At 42.0% G+C, this 12,282-nt stretch overlaps 1 protein-coding gene across 1 annotated transcript in view; it reads right to left on the bottom strand.

Annotated features, from left to right (window-relative positions):
* The window catches only part of GCH1 (GTP cyclohydrolase 1), a 43,103-nt gene extending 40,695 nt beyond the window's left edge, over window positions 1-2,408 (bottom strand). The window contains exon 1 of the mRNA XM_007425627.4: window positions 1,600-2,408. Coding sequence (XP_007425689.2) covers window positions 1,600-1,951 — 352 coding nt within the window. The 5' untranslated portion in view covers window positions 1,952-2,408. The remainder of the gene's footprint in view (window positions 1-1,599) is intronic.
* Window positions 2,409-12,282: the final 9,874 nt, after the last annotated feature.

Genomic DNA, 12,282 nt, shown 5'->3' on the forward strand with positions numbered 1-12,282 from the left:
GAAGTCTTAGCCCAGAATATAAATTTCTTGCCTCCAGTCACATAGAAAGGAGTTTGAGATCCAGCTTTCAAGGTGGCCATTCATCAGCAAATACGTAAAGTGATATTTGCTAAGCCAGAAGGATTGTTTCATTCTCGAGGAGGTAGTGTGGTGGAGTGATTAAGCTACTGGCCCAGGACCACAGCAACACAGATTCAGGTCTACCCTCAGCCATGGAAACTCACTAGGTGGCTGAGTTGAGAGAGAACATCAGGTTGCTGTTGTGCAAAAAAAAAAAAAACAGGAAGTACATGAGACACTGTCCAACTCCTGGAGGAAAGGCAGGATCTAAATCTAAACTTTTTTTTTTGTTTTTTTACCAACTTAGGCATTCCTCCTCCATTGCTTTCAGTTGAAATCCTTCCATTGCTAAGGGTGCAAATTAAATTAACAACTGGGTTGTTTTGAATTATGCATGTATGTTGTACAATAATATTTTGCTCGCAAAACTCTGTTTTTCTCTTTTTATGTGTTCAGTTATATGCACACAGAGTCAATTTTCAATAAATTTAAATCTAAATCATGTGAGAGAAAGAGAAATAATTAGAGTGATTAGAGTGCTAATGAAAGTTTTTCTACAACTGATATTCCTCCTGTTGTACTGGACTATGACTTCCATCATTCCCAGTTCTATTATATATTTGAAAGCACTAATGCTATTTTTGTAAAGTATCCAGCACTTACGAATGCTTTGGTTGTGTTCATACTATGCAGTAAGCCATGGTTTGTTTAACAATGGGTTTTTGACAAAGCATGGTTGGTTTATGCAACCTGCTAACCCCAGAATAATGGTTTGCAAACTACAGGAACCAAGATTATGCAGTCCAAAGCCATAAACAAGCAAACCACCCAGGCCTTCAGTACTGCTGTATCTTCATTGATCAGGATTATGAAAAGCAAGGACAGCCTTATTATTTATGACGCAACTGAGGGAAAGAATCCTGCTGATACAACTCCACCCCTTGTTGCTGGTAAGACCCTTTGAGTAAATCTTGACTCCTAGTGACTATATGGGCAGGTCCATGTAGCTTTCTTGGCAACATTTTCAGAAGAGGTTTGCCCGTACTTACTTCGGGTAAGTACTGACAAATATCATTTATGAAGCAATTTAGAAAAAGCATCCTGCAGGCATGGCTCCACCTCTTTCAGCTCTGTAAAAGGACTACAGAAAGTGAACAGGCCATCTAGACTAAGAGGAACACTTTTTCTTTCAAGTCACACTGATTTCACCGGACGGAAGCTGCGTGCACCAGGCTCCAACAAACCTCCGTCTAGGCTTTGATCCTCACTTCTCCCTCAACCATCACCTCCAATAAACGAACTTTAGGCACCAGCTGCCTCACAAGTAAAGCTGTTAAACCTCTTGACGCTACCTATACTTTAAATGTAATCTGGGCTCCAGAAACGGTGTTCGTTCATTTGAACCACACTGTTACACCGGCTCCTCCTCGACAGCTCGTCTGTAATAACTGGCCTACCCCACAGGGCTGTGGCGAAGGTCCCCATTTCAATGCCTCCGAGGCTTATACCGCCACGGGTCGCGCGCCCACCGGATCCCACCTGTAATGGTCTCCTGGTAGCCCTTGGTGAAGAACTGCATGGCCGTGGCCGCCCTCCAGGGCGTCTTGAGCAGCCCGGGGCGCTGCGGGTCCTCGCCCAAGGCGCGCAGGATGGTGGTGTAAGCGGCGGTCAGGCCGGGCAAGTTCATTTCGTTGTCCTCTTCGCTGCGGGTCCTCTCTTCCTTCCAGCTCTCTAAGGAACGCTCACCAGCCGCGGCCTTCCAGCTGCGGGACGGCGCTTCCCCGGAGCGACTCCGCTGGGGGGGCGGCTGCTTCTCCGCCAGCGCGTACCCATTGCAGCTGGCGGTTCGCAGCGGCTGGTCCACCGCGGGCCGCGGCTTCATTTTCTCCATCTGCTCAAGGGTGCGCCCAGCCCTGGAGAGCCGGTGCTCCTCAGAGGCTCCTGTGCGCGCTGGAAAAGGAGCCGCGACTAGATGCGGAGCCCTGCCAGAAGTTGAAAGCGAGGATCACCGATCGCCAAGAAACTATTCTGGCAACAGCGGGTGGCTGGGCGGGAGGCTTGGCGCGCGAGAGGACGTTTCGTGAGAGCACGTGCGCCCAGCCCGGAGTCAAAGGCAGCGTCCGGCCCCGCTCACGGACTCCCGGGACCCAAGTGGGAACTGATAACTAGAGAAATCGCCTCTAAAAGCACCGGCCGGCCTCCGTGTCAGCCGAGAGAGTGGTCCCTACGCGTCGCCCCCGGACAAAAGGCTCCCCCTCTGACAAGCAGGAAAGGAAAAAGACCACCGGCGCCCCACAGGATCCCTCCACCCTCTCGCTCCTTCCTTGCAGGCGGCGCGCCCCACTTTATACATCGCCTGGTTTCGGTTCTGGGCACGGCGCCCTCTTTCATTGGGCACCTCTGCCCGTGCGTCACCCCGCCCGGCAGCCTGTAAGAGGCTCAAGCGCCGGAAGCCACAGGCAGCGTAAGCTGGGCGAGCGCTTCTCCCGTTGCGAGAGCTCGTCGGTGGCCAGGAGAAGGAGACGCCCCATCCTCCACAGCCGCGGGGGGGCGGGGATTGTTCTCGGAGCTGCTTTAAATTGGCTGAGACTAAGTTATAGGAGAGTATGACGATCGAGCACTTTCCTGGTAGGGTACTTAAATCGTTACTCAGGCCTTGGAACCGTGTTATGTTGGCTACTAGCAACACTGACCCGAGCCGTTTTGTGTCTGTGGCTTAGCGGGATCTGTAAACGCAAGCATTGGTTATGCCGACCACACCTAATACTACGAGGAAAGGTTGCAGTTGCTAGAAAGGTATTTGCCTTTCTAGCTACTGCCACACGCAGCTTGAGGTCTCCTCCATCCTATTCAACTTTTTCTGCTGTGCTGGTGTAAATTCAGGTGTCACCCTTCTACATGCATTGCAAAACATTTCATGTATCATTCTTATCTTTCATCCTATTCTTAACACATTAGCTGCCCTCTTCTCAAGTTTGGAGCCAACTGCAGATTGAATGAGCATCCTTCTGTCCAAATAATTTTTAAAGAAATTACCACAGAACAGAACTCTATGGCGCCCTCAGTTGTTCTCCCAGTTGAGAAAGAGTCATTGAGAAGCATCACATAATGACTAAGCTTGGTTTTAGGCTAATAAGTCTTAGCTTCTTGGAAATGTTCTTGGAAAGGCTTCTTGGAAATGTTTCGCTGGAGATTATAGGACTGACTGACAACTTATGCATCTGCAAAACAGGCACTAAGCAATGGCCTAGCCAAGGAAGGCCAGTTTGGTGTAATGGTTAAGGAATCAGGCTAGAAACCGGGAGATCTTGAGTCCCACCTTAGGCATAAAACCAACTGGGTGACCTTGGGCCAGTCACTCTCTCTCAGCCCTAGGAAGAAGAAAGCAAAGATAAACTACTTCCAAAATCTTGCCAAGAAAACTGCAGGGGCTTGTCCAGGCAGTTGCCAGGAGTCAAAAACTGACTGGAAGGTACCCCAAAATTTTTTTTTAGAAGTGTCTTAGCCAAACCTGGAGATTGCCACTGGATTACAATTTCCTTGTAAGAAGTTGCAATTTGCACCTTTTCTTGAGATGTTGCTCCAGTCTGGTTACAGAGAAAAAGGAATGCATGTATAATGTATGCCTGACATATATTCATTTTCCTATATTAGAACAAAGAACATACTTAAAAAAAACTCTTATTTGTAAAATGGCTCTGGTTATTTATTTATTTAAAAAAAAAAAATCTCAGCTGAGGACAGTATGTCAATTACTGTTCTATTTTTATCACACACACTTTCCAGATGTTTCAGGCCTGAAATGGGCATCGAAATTTCATTCTGTGAGAATATGTACCTTGACCAGACTCTTAGCCTGAATGGAAATATTAATCTCTTTTGGTTAGATGATCAATTATCTCATGCTAAGGTTCATTAATATAGTAAGTTACAAGCCAAGCAAATTTTTGCACATAAATCCCAATCCTATACATCAGGGTTTCTCAACCTTAGCAACTTTAAGATGCTGGCTGAGGAATCCTGGGAGTTGAAGTCCACACATCTTAAAGTTGCTGAGGCTGAGAAACCCTGATGTACATATCTGCCTTTGAGTGCTATGTCCTGTGAGGGCCATTGGAAAATACCATTCTTGCAAATCATCATCATCATCATCCATTGATTTGTCTTCGAACGATGTTAGCTTCAGCAGAGTGAAATCTAGTAATGCTTACAACCTACTGACATCAGTGGAATTCAAGTTGGTCCTCCATTTGTCACTTCAGTTTTGATGGAGCTTAAAGGCCTTTATTTCTGCTGCTTCTCCTGTGGCTTAGTTGATCATGTCCATCAGAAATAATGATCACCAGTTTAGACAGCTTTAAAAAGAACACAAATTCATAGAGAGCATAAGACAATGAGTGGCCAGTACTCAAGATGACACTAAGTTTCTTCTATGATCAAAGGCAGCAGCTCTTTAAGTTACATTGTTGAGGAACAAGAACAACTTTGCAAAATTGGGCTCACATCCTATTTGTGGGCTTGCCATACATGTCTGGTTGGCCATTGTGGCAAATAGAAGTCATTGGACATCTGTGGTTAATAGTTTGATCTGATAGATAGACATTTGATTTAATCCAATGTAGGACACTTTCTGTGGCATCCAGAGGGGGTGGGCGTGTTCAAAAAAGGTGATTTGGTGGTTGTGGCAGGAAGATCAAATCACTTTTGAACATGCACATACGAAAAGATTGAGCTTCAATCACACATCTTGCCTTTTTTTTTTACTTCCCCTGCAAATGCCATTAAATACTTTCTCCCCATTTAATTTTGAAATCTTTTTTCAATCTTACATATATCAGAACATCACTGTTGAATATTTTGATGCATGTCTGGGTTTTTTCACAGAAGCATCATACAAACTTTTTTTTAAAACATGTTCATGATACCTTTGAAAAAAAAACAGCAAGGATTCTTCCCTCTGTAACTCCTGCCCGTCAGTCGGTGGTCAGCATTACAGGCTGTCACATGGAAGAGCTGAAATTGTAGGCTGTCCAAAAGGCAGAGCCAATGAAATGTCACAAATACATATGAGTGCCCAAGGGTGGTGAGGAAATGAGTCACTAATGGGATTAAAAAGAAAATAGAAGCAACTGGGCAGCTCCAGGTTCAGGAAGATTTGCAATAATGTCAACTTCTGCAGCTGAAGTTGATGGTGCTACAAAGGAATAACAGCATTACAGCTAAGAACGGAGCCACAGTCTCTCTCAAGTTACAGTTAGAATACCTATGGCTGGCCAAATTATTTTGGCAGGGAAGAAATAACAGTAATAATTATAACAATGATCACAGTGACAATAAAGCTAACTATTTGATGTCTTATTCATTACTACCAGTGCTCTAAGCCAGGGGAAAACTCTATATTCTTATTTTCTGATCACCCTCCATCCCCCATCCCCCAAACTCTCCATTCAAAATTCAGCACTGGTACCACCATCTTTTTTTCTCAGGAAAAAGAAGCAAACATAGACCTTTTTTAAGCATGGATAGCATGTTACTAGATGTAGGGGGCAAGGATAGCACAGAGTATGAATTTAAGGATTAAGAAAATAAATAACACAGAAGCAAAGAAGTATATGAAAATGACATCAGTATATATCAGCTAAGTTGCAAACATTTTTGGGGGAGGGGAGAGATAATTGCAGGAATGTGCCTCATTTCCATAATTTTAATTTTTTTAAAATCCTCCTAAACCCAACTGTTTCCTTCTGGTCCCTGTTCTCCATCTTGGCTTATCTTCCAAACCATCAGGTGAAGATTGGTTTTAAATTCTCATCTTTGCTTGCTTTTTCCTCAGAATATCCTGTCTACTGACATATTTTGTTCATGTTTTCTGCTGAACTGTTCCTGATGGTCTATAAACTTCCTCAGCTATTGCCTCATTGCTCAGAGCTCTTTCCAAACTACAGTGTGGCAGATGGCAGACCTAATTTTGAGATGCAACTGTCCACATGTGAGTTGCACTTTAATTATTTGCCAAGTTCTGATTTTTAGAGATGTGGCATGTTCACTTTGGTCAATGGGGAAGAACCTGTGTTCCTCTCCACCGCACCCCCCCCCCAACATTGGAAAAGATTTTGGGAAATTCCATCACTTGCCTCAAGGGTTGGTTTGTGTTCATAAGAAAAAGCTGGACTGAGAACAGCAGGCCATCTTCCTACATTATTATGCTACATCTGATGTTTTCTATAAAGCATCCAGTTAAAGAAAAAACAACTGTCTTTAGCCTGAGAAAGCATGCTTTTTTTTTAATGATAACATTGTTTTTAGCTCTGAGGTTAGCTATGAAGAATGCTTTTAAAAGACAGTAGTGGGCTTCGTGTGAATCTTCCATAAATGGAAGGGACAGAATGCTTTATAAATAATGCAATGATTCAACTTCTTTAAATTAAGTTTTACATATATAAGAACCTTGTGAGAAAGTAAATGGTGCAAAGTGGGAACAAAATATGTGCAGAGGAAATTATGCAATTTTTTTCCTTAGTGTTTTATTATTTTTTTTTAAGAGTTATATGTTATTTTTCACCCTCCAATGCATCTGGAATTCTCACAGGCATCTGTGAAGTGAAAAAGCCCCATTTGTCCTATGTGTTTAGTATCTTTTTTCCTACAAATTTTAATAGTCCCTTTTTGTACCCCCCCTTTAGAGCTACTCAAGGCTTTTCCCCAGTTGTATCCAATTGTGGCACAAACATATCCTGTCAATGGTTTTGTTTTTTTTTCCCCCTCATGTCCCCATGATGTTGCTTCTGGAGAAATCTATTTATGTCAGTGTTTCTCAACCTTGGCAACTTTAAGATTCATGGATTTCAACTCCCAGAATTCCCCAGCCAGCCATGAATGCCATAAGAAACACTGATCTTTGTGGTTGTTAAGAAGTGACACCGACTTGACAGCACGTGACCAATCACTCATGATGTTATCTGTCTCATTCCCCAGTCCATGAATAAGACAGGCTGAAATCCTCTTTAGCTGTATTGGTATTAAAGTGCTGTTTCTCCTCCTCAGTCTCATACTACACTAAAGTAGCCTCAGGACTGGTAAGCTTTGTCACCTAGAGAAGTCAAGTGACTGGAAATGACTGGAAACACAAGGCAATAGAAGCAGACTAGGGACCGTCAATGGAGACAGCAAATTGCAGGCCAGTAGAGTTTTCTCCTGACTCAAGGATGTCAGGCTTCTCCCACACCAATATATGAACTAGGAAGCTATCAACCAGAGATGCAAAAGTGCAGCTCTGATAAGCTACTTCTAATGCAGATACCAGGGAAGTCCTTAATCATGCAGAAAAGCAGCTACTTCAAACTCTGGGATTCAAGCCCTGTACACAGTGGTCCCCAGGTTCAAATCTTGCGTCTCTTTCAGCTGCCTTCCGGTCATGGCAGATTGACAGGTTCATTTCTCAGTGGAAGGAATGGTTGGCACCTGGGCATTGTTACTGTAACAGACTGGTCTGTTCTCTGGCCCTTTGCTTCTAACCTTGCCAGCATTTGCCCAATAATGGGAGAGGCAGTCAGAATTGCAGCCATTACTTCAACTAGACTTCCTCTAAGAAGTGTATATAGGATTCTAATTTAACTCATTTTAAAAAGCAAGCATGTTCTCTGTGTCCTTACCTCACAATGCAGAGAAAGAATGTTCTACAGCAGGAACTGCTATAGAAATAATTAATATACAAGCAAACAACCAAGCTCAGAGAGCACCAAGGACTCCACAATAATTAATATTTTCCTCACCCATGATTCTTGTTAGTGATAACATACAGTAGCAAAATCCATCCTGTTCTTACAAACTTAACGCTGCTTGATTACTCTTATCCTTTTTATTCCTGACTTCCCCAAATCAATATTGAACTTTCTCAGCTGTTTTCCTGTTTTTATAATGCTGTTTTCTGTAGCCACTGTGAGACTTTATGAGTATGGTGGGTACAAATTTAGAAATAAACATTTGTTAGAGGTCCTGAGTACATCTTCCATCCAAATATCACTACCTCTGTGCCTAATTCAGTAAAGCTGCAGCATTTATTATTCCCAGGTTGTCCACTGAGACACTTGTTTGCTAAGAATGTCGGTATCAATTCTAGAATCATTTCCTTTTAATTATGTCAGTTCAGAGGATGAGTTTCACTGCATTTACATTTCTTTAGTGACCTTTGGGAAACATGGCATATTGCAATGCAACAGACTTTTGACCTTAGGCTCTGAGTTATGGCTGCTTTACAGTAAAATATTACTGAACCTTGTTACCCAATAAACAGAAGGGCTCCAGTTTCCTAATAATGAACTTCTCCAAACATTGAGCTTTGCTTTATTCTGAATTTTCCTCCTCCTCCTCCTGCTCTCCCCATTCTGGGAACTGTCCGTGTTAGAACAGCTTCTAGAATTCTCAGCCAGCCCTGGCCAATAATACCTTTCTCCATGGCCAGATTTCTTCTATAAGGTTTACCCAAAGCAAAGGTCATTATCTAATGTTAAAGACTTCTCTTTCTAGTTCCAGCATATTTTACTGCTCCAAGGAATGAAAATTCCTGAGAGTCAAATGCTATTCAGAGGGCTGTTGAATTACTAATTTCTATTTGTTAAATAAAGCTAGTCTTAAAAATAGAACATCAGTAACAAAAACCAAATTAAAATATCTCTGACGGATGCTCTAGGTCCTTTCCCTTAAATGCTGCCATCTTACAGGACCTAGGAAGCGTGCCTTTTCTGTGGCAGCCCTTGCCCTATGGAACACCCTTCCCCTTGAGGTCCAGCAGGCCCCCGTCCTTTTAACCTTCCAGAAAGCACTTAAGAGCTGGCTTTTCCCCCAAGTGCTGGGATAGGGTGAGATTGCCATGAAACAAATGTTTTGTGGGTTCCATGGGAAAGTTTAGCTGTGGTGCCAGATCTTTTGTTTTTTGTTTTTATTTTACTATTGATATATATTGTTTTTTCCTTGGGTTGTGAGCTGCCCAGAGTTTGGTTTAAGATGGGTGACCATATAAATGTTTTAAATAAATAAATGTTCCTCTTGGTGCTCTTCAAGATGCTGTTGGCATTCTTTGCAGCTGCATTAAGCTGTTGGGATATGTTGAGCTTGTGATCCACTAGTACACCCAAATCCTTCTCATATACGCTGCTCTTAAGCCAGATTTTCCCCATTCTGTACAGGTTTCTTTCATGTTCTTACCTAGGTGCATGTCTTCACATTTCTCCCTGTTCAAGTTCATTCTATTTGTTTCTGCCCACTGTTTTAGCTTGTCTAAGACTTTGTGAATTTTTTCCATCTCTTCTCAAGTATTGTCTGCAAATTTGGAAAGCACTCCCTTGACTCCCTTACCCATATCATTTATAAAAATGTTGAACAGCACTGGGCCCAGGACAGTCCTGTGGCACCCCACTCAAGATGCCTCTCTAGGTAGATTTGATGCTGCTTGATAATTTGTTGAAGGACTTTGCCCAGTCAAGTTCATAGGCCTGTAGTTTTCCAGGTCCTGCTTCTTTCTCTTTTTGAGAATAGGAACATTAGCCCTTCTCCAGTCTTCTGGGACTTGGCTTGTTCTCTATGATTTCTCAAAGACTACAGAGACTGGTTCTGTAATTACCTCTGTTAGTTCCTAGGGTGTAATTCACCCTGGGCCCTAGAGACTTTAATTAATTTAGATTACTAGGAATTCCCTCACTTGCTCTTTGTTTATCTTGAGCTTCAGTTTACTTTCCCCTCTAGGGGAAACTATGCCTAGCTAGTGGTACAATGAGGCCCAGCTGAGGGTTTGGTCACCTTCTGAGAGAAAATAGAGGCAAAATAGTTGTTGAGGACTTCTGCTTTCTCACCCTCCTTCTTAATTTCATCATTCTCTCTCTCCAGAAGACCTATTGTCTCCTTAACTTTCCTTTTGCTTCTGACATACTTAAAAAAGTTTTTGTTGTTGTTTTTGATGTCCCTTACTAGCCTAACCCTGTACAGGGCTTTAGCTTTTCTCATGCTAAACCTACAGTTTTTGCAAACTGCTTTGTATTCTATATATTCCCCTCTTTCCATTTCTTGTACATTTCATTTTTTTCTTTTAGGTAATTTATTAAGTTCTGTATGGATCCAGTTTGGTCTCTTTAGATGTTTCCCATTCTTCCTTCTTGTAGGAATTGTTTGGGTTTTCACCTCCAGTATCTTGTTTCACAGAAGCTCCCAGCCTTCTTGGATATTTTTCTCCTTTTAAAAGCATTGAGAAAACAAACTATGTCTAGCCAGTGTCTAGCTAGTGTAGAAGCCAGTGTGATGTAGTTGTTAAGGTTACAGATTATAACTGAGGAGAAGCAGGTTTATGCTTAACCTCAACTATGGAAGCTCACTGCATGACTTGGCCTGGTCACTCGCAGCTCAATCTCCGTCAAAGAGTTCTTGTGCAGAAAAAATGATGGGAGTGCTACATATGCTGCCTTGAACTCCTAAAGGAAAGGCAGTACATAAATTCTATATGTAATAAATAACAGCTGTACAATGGAAATTGCAGGTGAAGGCAAGAGTTGGATCTTCACTTCTGAAACCTAAAGGGAAATGAATGCTGAAAAGATATTTAAGTGGAATTTGGCTGATATTTAAATATAGGTTCAATTGGTAAATGAAATTTCCATGTTTAGAAGCATTTATCCTGGATTCATAGATGCAGAAGACAATAGATAAGCGTCCATCATGTCCTATGAACCTGCCAAAAGTGTTTATTTAGCTATTGTCTAGGCTGTGGTCACTAAACCTTGAAGCCCAGGACTACCCAACCGTTTAGCTACTGTTAGAGACAATATTTGACTAGATGGAGCTTGGTATCATGTGGAAAAAGAATGCTTGCATTCTAAGAGATGTGGAAAAGAACAGGATCGTGCATATCCATTGATACCGTTTTAATTAAGACCAGAAATCCACTCCCATTTAAGAACGGAATATTTCAGTTGGCTATGAAAAAAAATATTAAGAAAGTCTATACTGTTTATCACTTTAACAGCAACTATTCATCTGTAATCATCTCAGTAACCTTTACACTACCACAGTAAGGTGAGATATTTTACACTGAGCATTTGCACAAGGCACAATAGTCTTAAGCTAGCCTTTTAGCGTATAGGTGAAATTTGAAGTGAACATTTCTGGCATAGAGCTTATTCAGTTCACTAAACTGTCAAACGACTCCTGCATTTTTAAAACCACCATCTTCTCGAAATTCCTCTGAATAAAAAAGAAAACAAGGCCTCCTTTTCGATTTGTGGATCAAAGCAGCTGTGTTTGTTTATATCTGGGCATATTATCTTGGTATTGATGAGGTGATTCATACTTCAATACACTGTTTATAACAAACATCTAGATTTCTTCAGTCCAGCAGAAGCTGCTGTTAGGTATTATCTGTTTATATCTACCTATCTACTATCTGGATGAAAGTGATGTTCCATAGGATTAGAGCCTTTCAGTGTTCAAAAATACTAGAGACTGAGGTGCTAAGCCAGGAAGAAAGAGAGCTGTTGATTTCCGTTGTATTTTTAAAGCCTTAGACATGCATACCACTTGTTCATTTGTCAAAATACACATCTCCTGCTTTAATGATCCAAGAGAATATTCCTAAACCGCTTCTTAAAAGGAACTCATAAAGCTGTATTTGGGGTTCAGGCCTGTCTGTCGAAAACTACCTTCTGTCGAGTTCAAGCACTGGTCGATACACAGACTCTACAGCGGCTTGGCTCTGGCTGTCCAATACTTTGAGGCAATCTTTTCCAGCCCTGCTTGAGAAAAGCCAAAAATGCTTTTCTCCTACATGGAGATATGCTATATTGCTGAACTGTTTTGCCGCAGACTTTCTGCTCTGTATATCTATTTTGTTAAATGTGAGGCTCCCCATTTAGCTTACATAGACCCACTGATTTGAACACTTCAAGGGTGCATTCACCCATGGCATGTTCACTCATTTAGCTCACACACTACTGAACTCCCACGTTGTCCTCTCTGGGCAACCCATCTGACATTCTTTCCATTCAGTTCTGGCACAGCTGAAATTGCAAAATGGAGGAAGCTCTGCAGGGCTTGGTGACAGGTTAATTCCCCATTGATAAACACTCTTGCTTCACTTTGTGTTGCTTGAACTTGTTGTAATTTCATAGGCAACCTTGTCAGCAAATTCCATCTGAATCCTTCTAGTCAGTTTCTAATAATACCTGTTTTCTTTTTTTA

The sequence above is a fragment of the Python bivittatus genome, unplaced genomic scaffold (assembly GCF_059951505.1).
Source record: "Python bivittatus isolate LINGU-HERP-01145 unplaced genomic scaffold, Pbiv_v1 ctg000580_np1212, whole genome shotgun sequence".
Lineage (NCBI taxonomy): Eukaryota > Metazoa > Chordata > Lepidosauria > Squamata > Pythonidae > Python > Python bivittatus.